This window comes from Xiphophorus hellerii, chromosome 7 (genome assembly GCF_003331165.1).
Source record: "Xiphophorus hellerii strain 12219 chromosome 7, Xiphophorus_hellerii-4.1, whole genome shotgun sequence".
NCBI classification, from domain to species: domain Eukaryota; kingdom Metazoa; phylum Chordata; class Actinopteri; order Cyprinodontiformes; family Poeciliidae; genus Xiphophorus; species Xiphophorus hellerii.
Genome location: NC_045678.1, coordinates 16,155,205 through 16,175,469, shown reverse-complemented (window position 1 = coordinate 16,175,469; position 20,265 = coordinate 16,155,205). Strand labels below are relative to the sequence as shown.

Genomic DNA, 20,265 nt, shown 5'->3' with positions numbered 1-20,265 from the left:
TGCCATTTTCTCCAGATTTAAGTTTTCAGGCTGCTGCTAGAATCATGTCTGTGCCAAAGTTTGACGCTTTAAAGGTCATGCGAGACCTCAGTCAAAACTTTCCAAGCAGAGCAAGGTAAGAAAATGTTTTTGGTTTCTTCCTTTATCTGGTTGACTAGCAGTTCCAAAATCCATATCCCATCCTCGCTCTCTGTTACATATTGCTAATCTAAGCACTATCGATGCTTGTTAAAGTGCAGATGAAATATTTCAGATATAAACCTTTTTTATTTCTTCATCATTACCTTCTGTCTCCTTCTTGGGACATATAAATATACATTGTTCTCTTATACAGAGATCTAATCAGCTTTTCTTGATGTATGCGTGTTTTGGCTCAGGCAGCTTGTAAAAACAGCAGAAGTTGCTGAGTAAGAGTTGGGTGTTTACTGGCAGTGTGCTGCAAAGGCACCAACTTGAGGGCCCACAGGTTTTTGGAGATTAAAACTGGCATTTTACAGCTGGCTGGGGATGTGTTAAAAGCTGATGGTGACTGTACATGTTTTACTGTTCCCACAGATCACTGACAAGAGTGGCCGTAAAACAGGAAATGAGAAAAGAAATTGAGAAGAACCAAAAGGTGTGAAATCATAAGCAGCGTTTCTGCATGAGAATGCAGGTGGTTTCCTTGATAACATCTGTCTGTCATGCACAGAATTTTATTGAACAAGCTTTTATTCTGTAATTTAACTTATTATTGTTATTCTCTTTAAAGGCCTTGTTTACATTTTTCTTCTTTCCTTCATGTATTTATGTCTTTCCACATATTTTTCTTCTTAAAAGATCAGTTTTAAAGATCTTGTATTTCCTGTACACTGGACTAAAATTGCACCACAAAAGTAAAAAATCTGCCTTTGGAGAGTCTTAAAAAGGTCCTCTGGATAATTTTTCTTTGGTGAAATCATTGTGATATATCTGCCCAGGTAGCATGACAGGTGACCTGCACAGAGCTTCATTGATCAGTTATTGGGAAATTTGAAGTAGAAGTGGCCGCACTGTCATTGCACCAAAGCTGCATTCTCATCACGATGACATAGGACTGGCAGCGCACCAAGAAATTTATTGTAATGCTATTGGCAGTGCCTCAGCTGTGCACATCATAAAGACCCAAACTGACAAAAAAACATTAAGTCATAGGGATGCTGTGATGAAAGATTTCAGTGGTTTCAAAACTTTGGTAAATCTCAATACCGATAACCATTCCATACCTTCTCTACAGGAAGGCTGAAACTGACGATGGAGGTGAATAAGCCTCCCATGTTTTTAGGGAAATTCCACAGATTTCACATTCTGTGAAATACACATAATATAAGGATACATGGGAAAGAGCTAGCTGGAAAATAAGTGTTGAAAAACCTTTTTGGGTAGTATGATTTCAACTGATTTCTATTCAAATTTATTTAATCAAGGACAGCACATTAAACAGTGTGGCATGTGCAAAACAGAGCAACTTGTTGTTTTGTGTGTAGGTTTTCTAGCCACAGGCTAATTTGGAAATCCAGTCATTGGTTGGACCTTTGTTAAAAGACAGATAAATTAAAAATTCCTGTCACACACACAGAATCCTTCGCTGAATTTCTGCTACTATGAACAAGAAAAACATGAAAATGAACGTTAGAGAAAGCTAATTAGTCCATTAGAGCCTTGATTTCCTCCACACTGGAATCTGGCTTCCCAGATTTGCATAAACACAGCTGTGTTTGAGCAGTCTTAAAAGTCCTGGAGACTGGAATATTTTGACTCCACTGTGAAGGGAACATTATTAAAAGGTTTGGCTTTTGACTGATGAATATAATTTTCCTTTGATTGCAGATTTTTATTGAGTGAGACAAGACATAAAACAATCTTATATTTAAAAGGAGCCGTTATCCTGTCTAAAGGCCGTTTAGTGAAAGGCTAAACTCAAACCCAGTCCTTGGTGAGACTGTTAGAAGTTAACTTTTAAAACCAATAAACTTTTTTTAATCTACCAGTTTATTCACTCGATTTAACAAATATAATCACAAACACATTCTTATACATTGTTTTCTGTGAAAAGGGAGGAGGAAGAAGAAAAATGTTGCCCAAATCTTTCCTTTTATTAAACTCACAGTAAAATAGCACTTCAACTTTGTTTTACAGCATCTTGGTGAGACAATGGGCATCCAGCCAGGAGATGGGGAGCTCTTTATAAACGGACTACACATTGATCTAGATGTTCACAACCCTTTCAGGTAAAAAACATGGACACAGTCTAACTCTAGAACAAGCTTCAAACTCTATACAAATCCACTTGCAAAGTAAAACAAAAAAAACAACTAACCACCATTTTTTATGTTTTCAGTATATTAGATATCCTCAGAGGAGAGGCCAAGGTCTTAGAGGGGCTTCATAACTTGGGCATTAAGGGAGAACATCAGGCCAAGCTGCTTAGGTTACTTGTGAACACAGTGGATGACAGCTACGCCTTAGATATCCGACATCCAGCTATAATGGTGAGTCCTGTCCAGCCTAATAATTCTTCTGGCTCGTCACCTGTCTTGTCAGATCAACTCTAAAGGTGCTCTTTTCCTCATGGTCTTAGATCGGGGGTGTGAATTAGATTTGTCATGAGAATACTTCAGCTCAAAAGGCCGTCTGAAACTTTTTTAACTTGGAAGGAAACCAAGAAAAGTCTCTCAAAAATATATTCTTTCTAAAATTGCTTCCTCTGTCTGCTTTATGTTCTGTGAAAGAAAGATAAACCTTTTCTACATTTAATCAATGTTTTGTTGGGACTTGAATTTGTAGAGTTCTGTCACTGAAAACTTGATAGTGTTATTCAGTCTCATTCAGAAATACTTTATTGATCCTAAAGGGAAATTAAATGTTCAAAGAGTTGTTGTTGCTGCTGTGGGCAGAAAGGATCTTCTGTAGCAGTCTGCATTGCAGCAATTCTGAAGAAGCTTCTGACTGAGGACTTAATTCTTGTCTTTAGTATTTAAAATTTTAAATAATTAATCTATTTCTAGAGAATAAAATGCCGGAGTCGCTTATTAAATTGTATATGCCTAATTACAGATACAAAAATAAGCACAATAATTCAGTATATGAGAGTGAAATTGTTTCTTTGTGGGTACTAAGTAGATGTAGGTTGGATGTAATGCCACCATCTGGGTATGAATTGGATATTTGATTGATTAAAAATGGAATTGATCTGAAACCCTTTGAAACACTGGAGGTTTTGTTTAAAAACAAGCTTTGTATTTATGTGTTTTCCAGTGGATGAATGACATTGAAAATGACCAGATGTACCGCAGCTGGCCAGCAAGTGTGCAGGAACTTCTCAGAGCCACCTTTCCTGGCGTCATCCGACAGATCAGACGTAATTTCTTTAACCTGGTGAGAACTAATTGAATTATGTTTTTTGGATGTTTCTTTCTACAAAATTTCAATTAACACAGATGGACGCAATGCAAGGAAATAAATTTCAACTTTAAGTTGATATTAAATTGCCTCAGAGTGATCTGTTTTCAGTTTATCGTTTCTTTTTGTTAAAGTTGATGCCTGTGTTGTTAGGTTCTGTTTTTAGATCCACTGCAGGAAGAAACTGTTGAGCTGGTGAAACTAGCAGAGCTTTTCTACAAGCATAAAATCCCCCTGAGGTTAGTGCTGTCGTTCCTCACATTTCTCCACATTTTTATGTGGTCTGCTCTCAGCATTTTATAATCTTTGCCAGGTAGTGATTCTCATCTCACCTGCAAATTGAATACTTGTTTTGTCCCCTGCTCCTATAGAATTGGATTTGTGTTTGTTGTCAACACCAAAGATGAGATTGATGGCTTCTCAGACGCAGGAGTGGGATTTTACCGGCTGTTGAATTACATCACAGACGAGTATGATTTATCCCAGGCTGTGATGTCTATAGTCTCAGTAAGTATATCAAACATATAAATCTCGTGTTTTAGCAAGTGTTTCCTGCCAGCTCATATCTACCTGTTCCTCTGAGGTTTATTGCTTTATTGTGCTTTGTCTTATCCTATAGTTCTGAAGCATTTTTGACAAGATCAGTAAATGTGGTTTTACCTTGGCTATTAGCTCTTTTAGAGAGGGCTAGAAATTATTGACAGTGGGACATTGACAGTAAGGTCTGAACTGCTTTAACACCACTTACAGATGTACAACAAAGTAGATGTGGGGGAAACATTATCTGCTGACACAATATCTGCGTACCTGAAGAAGAAATACCCAAAAGCCAATCAAGAACGGATTCTGGGATCAGATTCTGAATATGATTACAAACGAAAGGTAGGAGACAAATTTGAAATGATAAAACAGTTGGTAGCTTCAATCCATAATTAATGAAAGGCAACAGTCAGGAATTCAGTAAACATTTTCTTTGCCCCCAGGATGGTGCTCTCTTCTACAGGAAGAGTGGGCTGGGTGCCTTGCCTCTGGCATTATTTAATGGAGTTCCTCTGAACCCAGACGAGATGGACCCAGAAGAACTGGAGACCATAATCCTACAGCGCATAATGGACACCACTGCTGCCTTTCAGAGAGCAGTCTTTATGGTATGACTCACTCTTGATATTCAGTACATAAAACCTTTGCATATCATGAAGTACTACTTTTAGAGTAATGAGTAAACACAGAGTCTTAAGAAAATGCATTTAAGTAGCACTCGTAAACGACATGATTCATTCCAAATTGATTATAAAAGATTCATCGCTCACTGTTATCAAAAAACTTTGGCAGATTTTTGCACATTAAATTCATTGAAGGTATTTATAAGAGTTGCTTGGCAACATAACACAGAAAAAAACTACATCCCTGAAATAACAAATGCTTTGATGAAGACTGATTTTTCCCTTTGTAGCAATGTTTGTAGGTGATCCTATATTGGGCAGACCTTACATATTAAGTTCAGCTTTTTATGATGCATCAGGTCATTTTTGATCTCATTATAATATTTTTTTTGTCCCCAATAAAAACACAAGTTTGGATTTTGAGCCTACTGAATTTCTTGCCTAGTGTACTTTTTTCATTAGATTTAAGGGCAGATGAACAACACTGCAGTGAAATTTCATTAAAACAAAGAGAACAAAATTTATGGTGTTTAAATCAGATTTCTTCCTTTCATTCAGTAAAATAATTTGGAAATCAAAAATGGTACCACTAGACCTGGGTAATATATTTAATTTTAAGCATCATTGCCTTATTAATGTGTGCAATATAGCAAAGGGCAGCTTGGATTCCTTATCTGGTCGGTTTTGTATTAAGTTCTATGCATTCAATTTCTGCATGTTGGTAATATTTATGGACTGATAGAAAAACTTCTACAGCTTTCAATGCAAAGCCCTGGTGTGTATTGTTCAACCAAATGCTGCAGCCTGTAAGGATGAAAAAAAAAAAATGAGTGAGCCAATTAAGTTTTCTAAAACAACAAGCAGTTAATATTTTATTGCATATTTTGTAGTTTACAAGTAGTACTTAAATGCACCATGATGGCCGGTCTGCATGTGTCTCCGCAAAAAGCTGTGCAGAAGCATAGACAAGAATGAACTAGTCTTAAAACGATAAAGCTCAATATCAAACAAACACTGATTTGCATGGTTGTTTTAAGCTTTGACTTGGATGTGAGTTTTACAAAAAAAGAGAAGCATTTATTTGTCAAAACAAATATGTTTATATATTTGCACCTAGAAGCTTCCCTTGTTTTTAAGACTCACATTACAAATCCTGGCAATTTGCAGACAAATATTACTCTTGATCTTCCCACATTGTTACATAAACATCAGTTTATGTTTGCGTTACAGGTATGAAACATGTAACAAACACTTCATAAACTACACAGATTTTTTTAATCAGCATTTTTTTCCCGTAATCTTCATAGGGTCAGTTAACAGAAAGCTCAGATGTGGTGGATCATCTAATGGAGCAGGCTAATGTGGTTCCCAGGATGAATCCGCTCATTTTAAACACTGACCGAAAATACCTCGACTTGACCGGGACGCCAGGTAAATCGTACTCCTCAGTTAACATCATCTAGTATCAGCTCACTGCCTGTATTTCTGTCATGTCATGATTCATTTCTTTTGTTTGCAGTTGTAGATGATTGGGAGGACACAACTATGTTTTCATACTTGGAGTCTAAAGACAAAACTGCTGTGATCTCTAAAAGGATGAAGTATTTCACAAATGGTGGTAAGCAATGGGATTAGTTTTCTTCTTTCAGCACACTATTTTTTTTAGCCAAATGCAGTTCCCTGCAGCTGGACATAAAGATTGCACTATGCAGTACAAGCTGGGCTTTCTGATGTTGTATTTGCAGCAGTGATTAAACCACTGAACCAGACTGTTTGGTATTAAACCAGTGCTTTTCACATTGTTGCCATTGTATGTGTATATAGACCGGGGAAACGTGTGAGAGATTGTTTCTCCTTAGGCTACGATACATGAAGTAAAGCTGGAGCAGGTCACTGTAGATGTGTTGAATATCTGTAAACTCAACTATAAGTAACATCTTAACAAAATGAGTGTACACTGCTTTAAGGGTGTATGAAAAACAATAACTGATCTTTGTTGAAACAGACAGGCTGAAAACTCTTTGCTCCTTTAAATGGCATTCGGTCAGCTGTCTAAATGCACCTCAGAGCTTTCTGCTGCTCTGGCTCAGAGTGTCGCTTCAGCGAGGGTGTGGAAGCTGATTGCTTTTCTTCTTCTGTGGACTGGCAGACAAGCTTAAAACCCACTTTCTGACTGTGTGGCTGCGATCAATAGAACTCTGAAGGTGGCTCAATAGTCTTATAAATTGCGCAACATTTCCCAATACATTGAGTATTCTTGCTCCTGGAAATCAGGCTGATTACTTAGTTTAATATTTATTACAGGTTGGTTTAACCAACATTCATTCTGGACTTGAGGGTCGCGATCTTATTATTTTAGCCTGGACTTCAATCTTTAAAGGGTTTTATCAGGATTTTGTATTTAGCTTTTTATTTATGTCTTTTTTAAAAAAAAAAAAAAAAGAATTTTAACTAGGTGAAGCTAGATCTATGCCACTTGAGGAGTTCTGGGTGGATCATATTTACAGACTTTTTTTTCTTCTTAAAAGCATAATATACACTGCCTGGCCAAAAAAGAAGTCGCCACCAAAAAATGGTCACACTCTCTAATATTTTGTTGGACCGCCTTTAGCTTTGATTACAGCCTGCATTCGCTGTGGCATTGTTTCAATAAGCTTCTGCAGTGTCACAAGATTTATTTCCATCCAGTGTTGCATTAATCTTTCACCAAGATCTTGTATTGATGATGGGAGAGTCTGACCACTGCGCAAAGCCTTCTCCAGCACATCCCAAAGATTCTCAATGGGGTTAAGGTCTGGACTCTGTGGTGGCCAATCCATGTGCGAAAAAGATGTCTCATGCTCCCTGAACCACTCTTTCACAATGTGAGCCCGATGAATCCTGGCATTGTCATCTTGGAATATGCCCGTTCCATTTGGGAAGACAAAATCCATTGGTGGAATAACCTGGTCATTCAGTATATTCAGGTAGTCAGCTGACCTCATTCTTTGGGCACACAATGTTGCTGAACCTAGACCTGACCAACTGCAGCAACCCCAGATCATAGCACTGCCCCCACAGGCTTGTACAGTAGGCACTATGCATGATGGGTGCATCACTTCACCTGCCTCTCTTCTTACCCTGATGCGCCCATCACTCTGGAACAGGGTAAATCTGGACTCATCAGACCACATGACCCTCTTCCATTCCTCCAGAGTCCAATCTTTATGCTCCCTAGCAAACTGAAGCCTTTTTTTCTGGTTAGCCTTACTGATTAGAGGTTTTCTTACGGCTACACAGCTGTTCAATCCCAACCCCTTGAGTTCCCTTCGCATTGTGCGTGTGGAAATGCTTTTGCGTTCACAATTAAACATACTCCTGAGTTCTGCTGTTGTTTTTCTTCGATTTGATTTGACCAAACGTTTAAGTAATCGCCGATCACGATCATTCAGGATTTTTTTCCGACCACATTTCTTCCTGGAAGACGATGGTTCCCCACCATCCTTCCAGTTTTTAATGATGCGTTGGACAGTTCTTAACCCAATTCTAGTAGTTTCTGCAATCTCCTTAGATGTTTTCTCTGCTGGATGCATGCCAATGATTTGACCCTTCTTAAACAGACTAACGTATTTTCCACGACCACAGGATGTGTCTTTTGCCATGGTTGTTTAAGAAATGAGGAGTTACTCATTGCATCAGCTGGGGTTAAATAACTTGTTGCCAGCTGAAAGATAATCGCCTATGCAGTACTTATCCAATAGGAGGCTTGTACCTATTTGCTTAGTTAAATCCAGGTGGCGACTTTTTTTTTGGCCAGGCAGTGTATATTTGTATAGTTTTGGCTTAATTTCCTCTATGAGTATGTTCTTCTTCCAAAAAAAATTATGTTTCTGAGTCTGTATAATCCAGTTAACAATTAATCAGTTACTAAGTTAGTTGACGATTATGTCAGTAATCATTTCATCACAATTAATCCAATTAATTGTTTCAGCCCTACATCATAGAATGTTTGTTTATATCATGAAACTGGAGGAATCGAACCAAATCGTCTTCTGACTGATAAAAAGTTATTACAGTGTGATGCTAGAGCTTCGTAGAAAGTCAAATGTCTTTGGAATAATATATTTTTTTTGCTTTTTTCAATTTAGATGAGGATGGCATGACTGCTGTAACCATGTGGGTAGTTGCAGATTTTGAGAAGGTTTCAGGGCGAAAGTTGTTGCTTAATGCTTTGAAACATGTAGTAAGTATTGTTCACACCTTATTTATTTCAATATAATTTTGACAATCCTACTTCTCTATAAATATTTTCATTTATTCTAACCTTTGAAGAAAATTTACTATAGATGTGGCAACAGCAACAAGTCTTGTTCATTTAAAATCAGTGCTTTGCATGCAAACCAAAGAAATGGTATCAGTTTGGAATTTGATTAAACTACCGTAAAACCATTAAGAAAAAAAAGTTTTTTCTTTGTGTTCCTAAAAAGAGGTAAAAACAGGTACATTTTAAATGATATATTTGTAGCTAATAATCCACAAAGTAAAAAAGATCAGAGAATTATTTGAAAAAACTCTCTCTCTTGCTGGTGCTTTGTCAATGACATTTCTTGTCTCTGAATAGATGAGAATCTGCGAAATTAGTGTGAGTTATATCGCTGCTGTATGTGTGCGTGCAGAAGTCCAGTCCAGGCTTGCGTGTAGGGGTGATAGATAACCCCAGTGGAAAGCCCAGCGAAGATAACACTGTGCTGTACAGAGCTGTCTGGGCCTCTCTCCTCACCCAGAAGAATAAGGCTGCAGCAGAGTTTGCACAAAAACTCCTAAAAGAGGAGAGCAGCCTGCTCCTCCAGCAAGGGACTAAGATGAAGGACTTGGGGATGCAGGTAAGTTTTGTTTTCACTAATTTTACATTTCAAATTAGGTCCTTTGGTCCAAACATTTGACCTTCCTGCAGCAATCTGGATGTAGTTACAATGAAACAGCATGTATTTTCTGCATGCATGCATAGTGTTTTTTTTGTCATATCTATAATTTATTGCATTACTGCTGTATTTGTATTAATAACCTGTCATAGTTGTACTAAATATCAAAAAGGAAACGCTTAGTGAGAAATCTTGGGATATTCAGCCTTTGCAGTACATTAAATTACAAAGAAAGTTTAAAAAAGGCATTTTACACTGAAGCAAAGATTTATTTTGTACTGTAAGAAATATGTTTCAGACAAAATGTTACACATGAATATCTTTATGATGTGAAACATTCATTTGCTATGTATTATATTTCAAATAATATTTTATTGCATTAGGGATGACCTTATTGAGTCCTTTATACTGATCAAAGTCCTTTAAAATGTGCTGTGCACTATTTCTTAATCTGATTAAAGTTAATTAAATTAGAGCCATGTATATACTTGAATTTTGTCCTTAGCTGGAGTTTGTACTTGACATCCTTAAATCACTGCTTCAACACACGGCCGACTCAATTAAAAGAACTACCTTTTTTCCAACTAGCTGTCACCAAAAGCACCCATACGTTTACGACAGGCGTGCCCAAATCCAGTCCCTGAGAGCTAATGTCCTAGCTCTCAGGGACTGATGTGTGTTGGATGCATCCCTTTTCCAACACACCAGAATCAAACGGCTGATTTAATTCATCAGAGCATCATAAATGCATTCAGTTCTGGAGATGCTGAAGTGTTTCAGCACTAGCAAACCAAGCAGTAAGGTCAACAAATTAGGAGTAAAGGAACATTGATATTTGAAGAAATTCTGTGAGTAAGCCCATCTGATCTGTTAAATCAAATTTGAAGGGTGACTGGATGCCAGCTCCTAATGTGTTTACATCGGTAAGATGTGAAAGGGAGGTTGTGAAGCAGTTCAGTGTTAGATTATCATCAACACCACATAACAGCTACATTCTTGAATACAGCTACTGATGGTATTGCACATCTTTAGAAGAACTGATATCTGTTTGGACTTCTACCTGCATCTTAGGCTCTATGCTCTATGCTGTTCTCTGAGTTCTATATCAACAAGATCAAAGTTGATTCCCCTTGATAAAAGCAGATGCAACAAATATCTTTGCATCCGTCAGTGTAGCTATTGCAGTTTAGAAACATGTGTTTGAGTCTGTTTATGTGAGTTTGTAGTCTGAATAAGCTGTTTTGGACACCCACCATTTCTTTATTTTGTTTCAGTTGTGATCTGAAATTATTGTTATCATGGGAAAAAAGTACTGTGATGAGACTCAGTGATCTTGTTATTGTGATAAACTAATTGATTATGTTTGTAATCCCAAAAGACTATATTGGTGATTGATATTTTTAGGTTTACTGTTTTTTGACAGCTTATTTCATCAGAGCATCATAAATGCTGCATTTATATTTGAAAATATGGCTAAATCCATTATTATTTACTCACGTACTGTAATGAATTTGTAGAGAAAAATACTTTTCAAATCCTTTTATTGTCACTTTTGTTACCACAATGAATAACACAAAGTATTAACATATATTTTTGGTCTATATAACCCATTAGTCATGAAAAGGAACACTTTTACAATCTCCTTTTCTAAAACCGGCTTTAGACTTTGTGAAGAATAGACCACTTTTTCATACCCATTTAAGTTTTGTCTTAGTGATTCTAGTTCACTTCAGGACTGTCTATTGTAATTTTCATTTTTATGATAGTGTTTGTAATTGAAATATATTTTGGACAATATTTAGTATGTTGTCTGGCCTGTTTTAACATTTAAAGCATAACAATGATAACAGGATTGTTTGATGTACGTGAAAATAAACTTTATTCCATCGAGTCATTATGCCGGATATTAGATCGTTGCCTCCAACATCGAGCTCATTGATTTAGAATAGTGTCTGCCAACATCCAGACAGTATTAAATATTTAAGTGACAATTTTTTATAGATTTGTATAATGACAAAGTTGGATCTTAAACTTTATTAACTAATGAATATCTGTGTTCATGTTTTAAGTGGGAAAATCTAATATAATTCAACATTTTAAAGACATTCAGAACTACAGAAATTAAATTATTTGTTAAAAGATTTTGAATACAGTTTGCCCCCTTGTTGTGACAAACTGTATATAGAAGTTGAGTTATTAGGATAGAAGTTGCATTTGATTCCACTTGGACGTGTTTTTTATCATCTATCATGCAGGTGTTTAAAGGTAAAAACTAGAAAACATAATGGTAGAGTAAACCCACATGCTGAGATTTTTCTTATACTTTTTTTTTTCATTGATTCTAGTTCACAGTTTGAGAAAACTGTGATTGATGAGCCAATCTTCTACCTAACATCAGCTAACTGAATACCTTCAGGGCAGGCATGAGACTCCACACCCTGCAGATACCTAGACAAGTGGCCGGCTCGCTGTCAGTTCCACTTGAAGTGTCACAGGGCCATCAAAAGGAAGGCTCTACACGCTGCATCTTTAACTAAAAAGTGCTGGTGTATACCTGTTGTCCTGGGGCTGATGAATAACCAAGCTCCTGCTCACCCTTGTGTGAGCTACATATGTTCAGCCAGGCCTGACCATCACTCTGCTGCTATAAGCAGAGCTACAACCAAACACTTCAGTGTGCAGCAGGATCCACCCACACAGCAGTACACAGAGGCCACTCCAATCAACAAATCCGTTGACACAGGAGCTCCCTTCTGTCCCGTCAGATTTAAGTCATACAGCACATGCGTCAGCTGGGACTACTGTAGCAAACTTTCTTTCAATTATACAAGCCTTAAACTATAAGGAGACTATGGGGTGGAAATAGCAATGGAAAGATGGGTAGGAAGCAGCTTTGTGACTTGAGACCCAAAGCCAAGGGACACAAGTTTATTATTGGCTGCCAGACAGACTTGCTGACTGAATTGCGCTGACATTATTGGTATTTCACCTGATCTCCGGAGGACAGAAATGTTGGAGAAACTAATAACCTGACTCTACAACCCCCTCCACGCTCCCACACCCAATTTATTATGAACAAATATAACTGAGGTTTAATTAAGAGTTTCTGGTATTAATCACAAATTGATTTATCTCTTTTCTTTCTTTAATTTCTGACAGCTAGGTTGAAAATGTTTCCTTTTTCTGCTAGACTTGTTTGAAAATCCAGTAGTTGTGCAGATGCAAGTCATCAATGATGGATGAAATGATAATTATTATTTTTTGCCTCACATACATCATTCCTTTATACCAATGCATCACTCAGAATGGTATTTTGTTGACAAGCTGGAATGGAGGAGAAATGTCCTAAAGCTACTTTGTCGGATATTACAATTGTATCACAAATCTTGCTTTACCTCGCAAAGTCTTCCGACATTCAGAAACTACGCTCTGTTCCTGACATCCTAAACAAAGTTCTGTTCTTCTGCTGCAGGGAATGGACCTAGATGCCTTTGAGAAAAAGTTCAACACACTAGAGGTTGATTTTATCCGCAGTCAGCAAATGTTCTGTCAAGATGTCCTGAAGCTGCGTCCTGGACAGCAGGCTGTGATCAGCAACGGCAGAGTGAGTAGACTCTATGTTATCAGGTATGGTTAGAAATGTGAACATTAGTGACCTGGTATGAATTTGAGGCATCAGGATTTATTTATAACTTGTTTAAGAATGGCTCAACTGATTTTCATTTAATTGCTACAACACATTTTAAATGATTCCTTTGCTCGAATGTTAAGAAAAGCAATAATCAATGGAAGTGATCAGACCAACATCAAGTATATTCCAGAAGGAGTAAAGGAGAAAGAAATGTGTATTAAAACATTTAAGATAGATTTAATCTTTCATTTATCTCTTTTCTACAGTGACAAGGTTACAGATAAATTAATCAAATCTCTACTCTTTAAAAATATATATGCTTCATCTGATCAAATGAGCAGCCCTACTATGAGTCAATCTGTGAAACATTCAGATTTTTATTTAAAAATCACTTACATAATTTTTTGATGGCTGTCCTTTAGGGGGGCACAGATCGTTTGTCCCCGATTTCATTAACTTTGCGCAATCAGCAGTCGGCCTTGTCTTCCTTCGCAAGGAAAATCAGCCACTGTCCTGAAGTGAGAGAGGACTGACTGACAGACCTGTCCACCATGTCTTGTCTAAGTCTCCCCATTGTTGCCAGTTTAGCAATTTTTCTCTATACTTAGCACAAAATACATCTGGCATGTCAGGCATTTTAAAGATTGGTGACTGGCCATAAACCTCCAATCAGTGCGCCCCTACAATCACGTTGTAGAACAATTGATTGCTGCAGTCAGCACAGTGACTCCACCCACACCCCATGTAGTGCACCGAGTGGTCAGGTGAGCGCCATGAAGTCTGGCTTGTGAAGAATCATTAGAAATGATCATAATAACCACTTATTTTAATAAATACATGTGAAGTTTTTTTTAATTAATAGATGTTGACTAATCAATGCAAACAAACAAATTTGCTCCAAAAAAGTGAATCACCACTAGCTTCCCCCGTTGTGCCCCTCTGCTCACCTCTCAGCTGCCCGATCCGTGCTTCAATCTCAATTGGCAGACACCCGTGTTTGAATGCGGCCACAAAGAGTCGGGGTGGAAAGGATAAAAATGAGAGACAGCGGGATGATGTTTGCACTTCGTTCATGCGTCACTCGCCTCACACTCTGTCTCTCTCCCCTCCTGTCACCCTCTGCTCATACTCAGTGCGGTTGATGGCGCTTCATAGTTTCGCTGTTGCAGTGAGAGAACCCTCTGTAGTGATGGGAAGTTTGACTCTTGTAGTTCCAAAGCTGCTCCTAATTTATTATCATCCATAGCCTGATATTTTAGCTCAACCTTGTAAATGTGAATGTTTTGTGTGTTAATAGATCTTGATCTGGATTTTATGAAAAACCTGATAGTTGCCTAATTTCATGCATTTGCTCTCTTATGAAAGCAGGAAATCTCACTTTTGCATAATATTTTGATATTTTTTATACATTTTTTATATTTATTAAATACAAAAGCAAATGAACAAAACTCTGCAAAACAAATCTACCAGACAGAATCATAACAGAAACAGAACCGAACTCTGTAGCCAAACTATGTCCTCAGTGAAGGTTGGATTTAAAAAAATAAAAAGGTGCTTTAGCACCATTGTGTTATGAACAGTCCTGAATGTGTCTCAGTAATTTACCTTTCATATCTATTTAAATGTTTATTTTTTCTATTTTTATTAGTTTAAAACAGCATATTATTCTGGATAAAGCACAGGGTAAATGTTTCTCCTACTATTTACCAAATTGCAATGTCAGTTTTGCTGCTCTGCCAATAAATAATTTTTACTTCAAGGTTTTCATTGTCTTCATTTGGCACTGTCAAATCGGCAGGACACCTGTTTATTAAAGGTCACAGGTGGCCTTTATTGTATTCTGCATGTTTGCGTACAAAGCTGATGAGGGGTGACAGACAACGATGACAGCCAGGCAAGAAGAGGCCAGCCTCTGAAGAAGTGGCTCTAATAATTAATATTATCTCATGTTTGTCCGCAACAGTGGTAGGGCTGGTCTCACAGACTAGAAAACAGTAAAAGCAGAGAGCATTACTGCATAACATAACTTTAAGTGGATATAACAGTCACAGCTACATTACATCTGACATCCCCTGGGCAAGGTTTAAGTGATACACACTGAGATAAGAATTGGAAAAATCATATTCTGACTGCATTATTTTTTCCATGTCAGATTCTCTGTCCGTTTGAAGAGCAGGAGGAATTCACTATGGAGGATTTCCACTTGCTTGAGAAGATTGGTTCAGCAGAGAAAGTCAAAGCCAAAGTAAAACAGATGGGGATGAAACCAAAGCAGTATGTTTGTAGTCATTTCAGTCTTGCCATCTAAATCAAAATGTAACTTTGTCTTCCTCACCAATGTCTTTAATAGAAATTTGTTCACCATTTTAGCTTTTTCACACCTACCTTTTTTATTTTTTTTATTCTCAGAGATCTACCTCTCTCAACTCATACACTTTATAAATAATGGACCTCTTCTCCCTTAGAGCGAGTGACCTGGTCATGAAAGTTGATGCGCTGCTTTCTGCAGTCTCTAAAGGAGAGATCAGAAGAGATGTCAGTTTTAAAGACACCCAAAGGTATGCTTTATTTGTTTACCATTCTTACTTTTTTGAGAACACCCCACAGTGAAAATCAGAACATTGAAATTCCCTCCTCAGTGTGCTCCAGCTCTCACCACGTGAAAATGAGGTGTTCTACGATGTTGTGGCCATCATTGATCCCCTCACTAGAGAAGCACAAAAGATCTCCTCGCTCCTGATTGTAAGACACTCTCCAGTTTTGCTCCCTTTCTTTCAGTCAGCTAGAAAGCAACAGGCAGGCTGAGTAAAACAGCATGTACTAGCACAACACCTAGTAGAGTTGTAGTTTTTCTTCAACAACTGAACAAGTTTGATTTCTCACAATTGGACATTTTATAATTTCCTTTTTGGTTATATGAGCCAGAGCTTTTCTTTGGTGGATGCCTACTTTTCGAGCAACTTTTCTGCAATGTCTAAATTTGCTCTCTGCTTTTTTTTCTTTTTTTTTAAAGCTGTTTTCCATATTTTGACCAGGAAAATGATTATAGCTGCCATGAGCTACAATCCTTGGACAGAAAGTTGTGAAAATGATTATGTATACCGTTCAAGCTGAAGAATATTTGCTAACCTTCTACGCTGATATTGGATATTTGATTTGACTGGTTGAACATCTGATATTACAAGCAATTTTAGATAAACTTGTTCATTTATTCAAACAGTTTAACTTATATCAAATATCTTGTTCATTTCTGAGGAATCAAACTTGCTCAGTAAACTAACATTTGTACATATTTTTTAAGCTTTAAGCTTTGTGGAACCATATAGAAAGACTATTTCCATTGATCTAGCTCACCGTTCTATTTTTAATCTCTCTGCTGCACACATGATTTTCTTTCTCCTTATTTCTGACTGGGCCTCTGTTTCTGTTTGAATGCTGCAGGTGCTTAGTCAAGTGGTCAATGTGAAAGTGCAGGTGTTTATGAATTGCAGGGCCAAGTTGTCCGAGTTGCCCCTCAAGAGGTAAGCTCCAGCTCCAGCAGTAATTAAATTTTCCTGTTTGGCTTGTTTGTGTATCCTCTTGTTGCTGCAGTCTTAGCATTTCAGCTGCGCTTGATCCCTTTGTAAAAGAGTGCTACACAGATGCAATCTGCTTAATAACACGGCCTTATTGCTTTGGGCCCCCATGTGCATCTCTGAGCAAATTTCAAACATTCACTGTTGCAGTTCAAACCATGTAGGGGAGAGAGTTAAAATGATAGTCAAATGAAAACAGAAAATGATACATAGATTTTATTTTTCTCCCCATCAATATTTGGGCCCATGAGTGAATGTGGCTATTATATGATTTATTTATTTATTTTTATTGTGTAATAGGTTGAGTCATTTGCAGAGTTAGTCCACAGAAATCTCAGGGGATATAACTGAATTTCCTTGCTGAAGTTTTATTGATGGAAACAAGTCTTCGACCACAAATCATTCATGTCTCCACCATCCCTCTCCATAAACTTCCTCTCCCCTTGAGCGAGAAATGGCTGTAATTGACATAGATTGCAACTTGATACATTTGTGTGGGATAAATAAGCTGGATGTCTCCAGTTGAGCTGTTGTGTAAATGCTGCATTTCTACAAAATCACAGTGTTCTCAAATTCTTTAAAACTGGCTGCTAGTTTTGGCCTCATTGCCAGGTTACAAATTACAATAATGGTTAGCTTACAGGGGGATCGAAGATATTTTTTTTTCTTCCATTGTGACCTTTTTTCCATTTATTTTCATTTAACTAGGAATTTTTTTAACAGGGGCTTGTTACTACTTTACTGCTTCATTTTGTTTTTATAGCCACAAGCTTGGTGCTGTTAAAGTCCACCTGTGGTGATTCTGCTGCCAGTAGGAGTGCATGAATTCTGTTTCTGTATCAGTTGTTTAATTGTCTTGACTGCTCTACCTCTTAACAAAAGAAGTAAAGTTTTGTTGATGTCTAGTCACAAATCACAACCAATACAATGAAGACAATATGTTTCCTGTGGTGAGCTGGATAAAAGCTTTTCTAACCATAAGTGTTCCCTCACCACTCTTTGGTGCTGCAGTTGTCACACTCATCTCACTCTGGAGAAGTAAACAAATCTGCTATTAAGGTGAAAAGCAACCATTTGAATATGGATCATGTTTATGCACCTGTTGGGCAATAGAAGCTTTAAGGTATAAACCAGTTAAGACTAGTAATATTTTTTTGTCTACGCTGCCTTGAAAACATATACTCACTGAAGCAACTGCTTCAATATATTTTATTCAGGTTTTATATGATAGGTCAAAAGAAGTAATAGATTATTGGGAAGTCTTTTTGCAAAAAATGTATAGCTTCCATTGAGTGCCTCTGATTCAATAATTATAGAAACACTGTTTGTTGTAATTAAAGCTATGAGTTGTTTAGGTTAACTCTTTTCCATCCCTATACATAAACCTGCAGTTGCTTTTACATTAACCTTTCTTGTTCACATTTGTCATTGGGTGAACAGCACAAGTGGTTAAAGCATTAGATCTCTCACCTTTAAACAAATGATGTAGACAGAGCTGCTACAACTGGTCCAATCTCTACTGTCCTGATGACTGTAATATGTTATGATCTTATATCTTGCAGTAGAGTGTAGTTTTGGTGTCTCTACAGTGTGGAAATACAATGATTTAAAAGTTTAAAGCTTTATATTACGTTATGATTTGCTTACCATGTTTGGTTTTCCTCACAGTTTTTACAGATTTGTTTTGGAGCCTGATGTGGCTTTCTTGGCCAACGACACGGCGTCTCCAGGGCCGGTAGCCCGCTTCATGGAGCTCCCAGAATCCCCCCTTCTTACTCTTAACATGATCACACCGGAGAGCTGGATGGTGCAGGCAGAGCACAGTCTCCACGACCTGGACAACATCCACTTGCAAGAGGTATAGAGGTGCTTAGTCATTGTTACACACTAATTTCTGCATGTGTGGGTAGAGCCAGAGTGCTTTTATTCTCTTCCCAAGGGTTTCGTTGCTTTGTAATTTATAGTCCTTTACAGGTTAATGGGCTTGTAGCAGCAGAATTTGAACTGGAGCACCTCTTACTGGAGGGCCACTGCTTTGACCTGTCAACTGGCCAGCCGCCTCGCGGACTACAGTTCACCCTGGGCATGAGTCAGGACCTTCTCATGTATGACACTATTGTCATGGCTAATCTGGTCAGCATACTTGTTAGGTTTTTTGCACTATGTTGGGAAGATCAAATATGATTCTGGCTGTTCAATTTGGAACGAGACTTTGACTGAAGTGAAGAAAACTTTGCAGGGGTATTTCCAGCTGAAGGCCAACCCAGGGGCCTGGATCCTAAGATTGCGTAAAGGGAGATCAGAGGACATCTATCAGATTATCACGTGAGTATCCTAGTCATTGTTTACAAACACAAAATTATTCAGTAATGGCTGTACAGCAGGTGTTTTCATAACTCAGATTCAAGGCTGGTTTTCAGCTGTCTCTCTTTTTCTTACTGAAACCCATCTCTATGGAAACATGGTGAGCTGCTGACACTGTAGCAATGCAAGGTTTTGATGAGTGCGGGGAGTACTGCTCAGCATAGAGGCAGGGAGAGACGGGTAGGTGGAAAGGGATGCTATTAAAGGGAAGACAGACTGGAGAGATGATGCAGATGGTCACCTTCATGCCTTCCTTCTCAGACTGTGGAATCTGTTTTTGTGAGGATGCAACCGAGCAAGTTTCCAGGACGGAATGATAGAATCTGTTCTGTTCTTGGGTTTATTTAATGAATCTGAACCATTTGTTTTAAATAAAATGAAGGAATAAGTCAGTTTGTGGCTTTTCTCACTACTGGTCTGAAAATGTTCACTTACTTGCGTAAATGTCATTGTTGTTCTTCTGACAATGCATTAAATTAGTTTTTTCAAGACTTTGATGATACAATATTAAAATTTTTGAAAGCATAATGTCTGAATTTAAGGCAGATTTTTTTTTCTAATCAACACAGGTTAAAATATACACTGCTGCTTTAAATATCCCACAAGCAGCCTGTATGTGTTTTTTGAAATAAAAACACATATGTGTTTTTAACATGAAAGTTTTTTATGTTAAAAACTTTTACCTTTTTAACATGAAAAGTAAATTTCTTTTTAACGTTCCATGTAAAAAAAAACCCAGCTATATCAGTTGGGAACGTTATCTCCAAACATTCACCTCTTACTAAAAAAAAAATTATGATAAAAATGTTGAGATTTTTTATGTTACAGACCTTCAGCTGTAAATGTTCATGAACGTGGAAGATGCTAGAGCTCCAATTAGCATGAGTGAAATTTTCAGGTACTCATGGGGACAACTGAACCAGCTTCTGGAGAAAAGTTTAATGGTCAGATGAGACAAATTACTAACTATTTGGCCTCAGTGATCAGAATTAGGTTTAGTGGTGTCAAGTAAAAGCTTTCAAAGCTCAGCTGTCAAGCTCAGCTTGACCTAAAATCAACATTTAGATTGTTAAAACTTGGATACAATAGATGCAAAACAACAATCAACAGAATGATGGTCCCCAATGTATGTGTAATTCTAACAATATTTGGATAAGAGGAAATGCATATTTTGGAAATTTGGTACATATCTATAACATATCCATGAACTC

General features: G+C 37.5%; 1 protein-coding gene across 2 annotated transcripts in view; it reads left to right on the top strand.

The window, feature by feature from the left end:
• The window catches only part of uggt2 (UDP-glucose glycoprotein glucosyltransferase 2), a 45,534-nt gene that overhangs the window by 9,356 nt on the left and 15,913 nt on the right, over window positions 1-20,265 (top strand). For both annotated transcript variants that reach the window (XM_032567422.1, XM_032567423.1), the window contains exons 10-30: window positions 16-115; window positions 556-616; window positions 2,158-2,249; window positions 2,360-2,510; window positions 3,277-3,396; window positions 3,574-3,659; window positions 3,792-3,927; window positions 4,171-4,302; window positions 4,404-4,568; window positions 5,891-6,014; window positions 6,103-6,201; window positions 8,711-8,805; window positions 9,239-9,445; window positions 12,957-13,088; window positions 15,268-15,389; window positions 15,581-15,673; window positions 15,755-15,857; window positions 16,557-16,636; window positions 18,359-18,548; window positions 18,665-18,823; window positions 18,930-19,015. In XM_032567422.1, coding sequence (XP_032423313.1) covers window positions 16-115; window positions 556-616; window positions 2,158-2,249; window positions 2,360-2,510; window positions 3,277-3,396; window positions 3,574-3,659; window positions 3,792-3,927; window positions 4,171-4,302; window positions 4,404-4,568; window positions 5,891-6,014; window positions 6,103-6,201; window positions 8,711-8,805; window positions 9,239-9,445; window positions 12,957-13,088; window positions 15,268-15,389; window positions 15,581-15,673; window positions 15,755-15,857; window positions 16,557-16,636; window positions 18,359-18,548; window positions 18,665-18,823; window positions 18,930-19,015 — 2,533 coding nt within the window. The remainder of the gene's footprint in view (window positions 1-15; window positions 116-555; window positions 617-2,157; window positions 2,250-2,359; window positions 2,511-3,276; window positions 3,397-3,573; window positions 3,660-3,791; window positions 3,928-4,170; window positions 4,303-4,403; window positions 4,569-5,890; window positions 6,015-6,102; window positions 6,202-8,710; window positions 8,806-9,238; window positions 9,446-12,956; window positions 13,089-15,267; window positions 15,390-15,580; window positions 15,674-15,754; window positions 15,858-16,556; window positions 16,637-18,358; window positions 18,549-18,664; window positions 18,824-18,929; window positions 19,016-20,265) is intronic.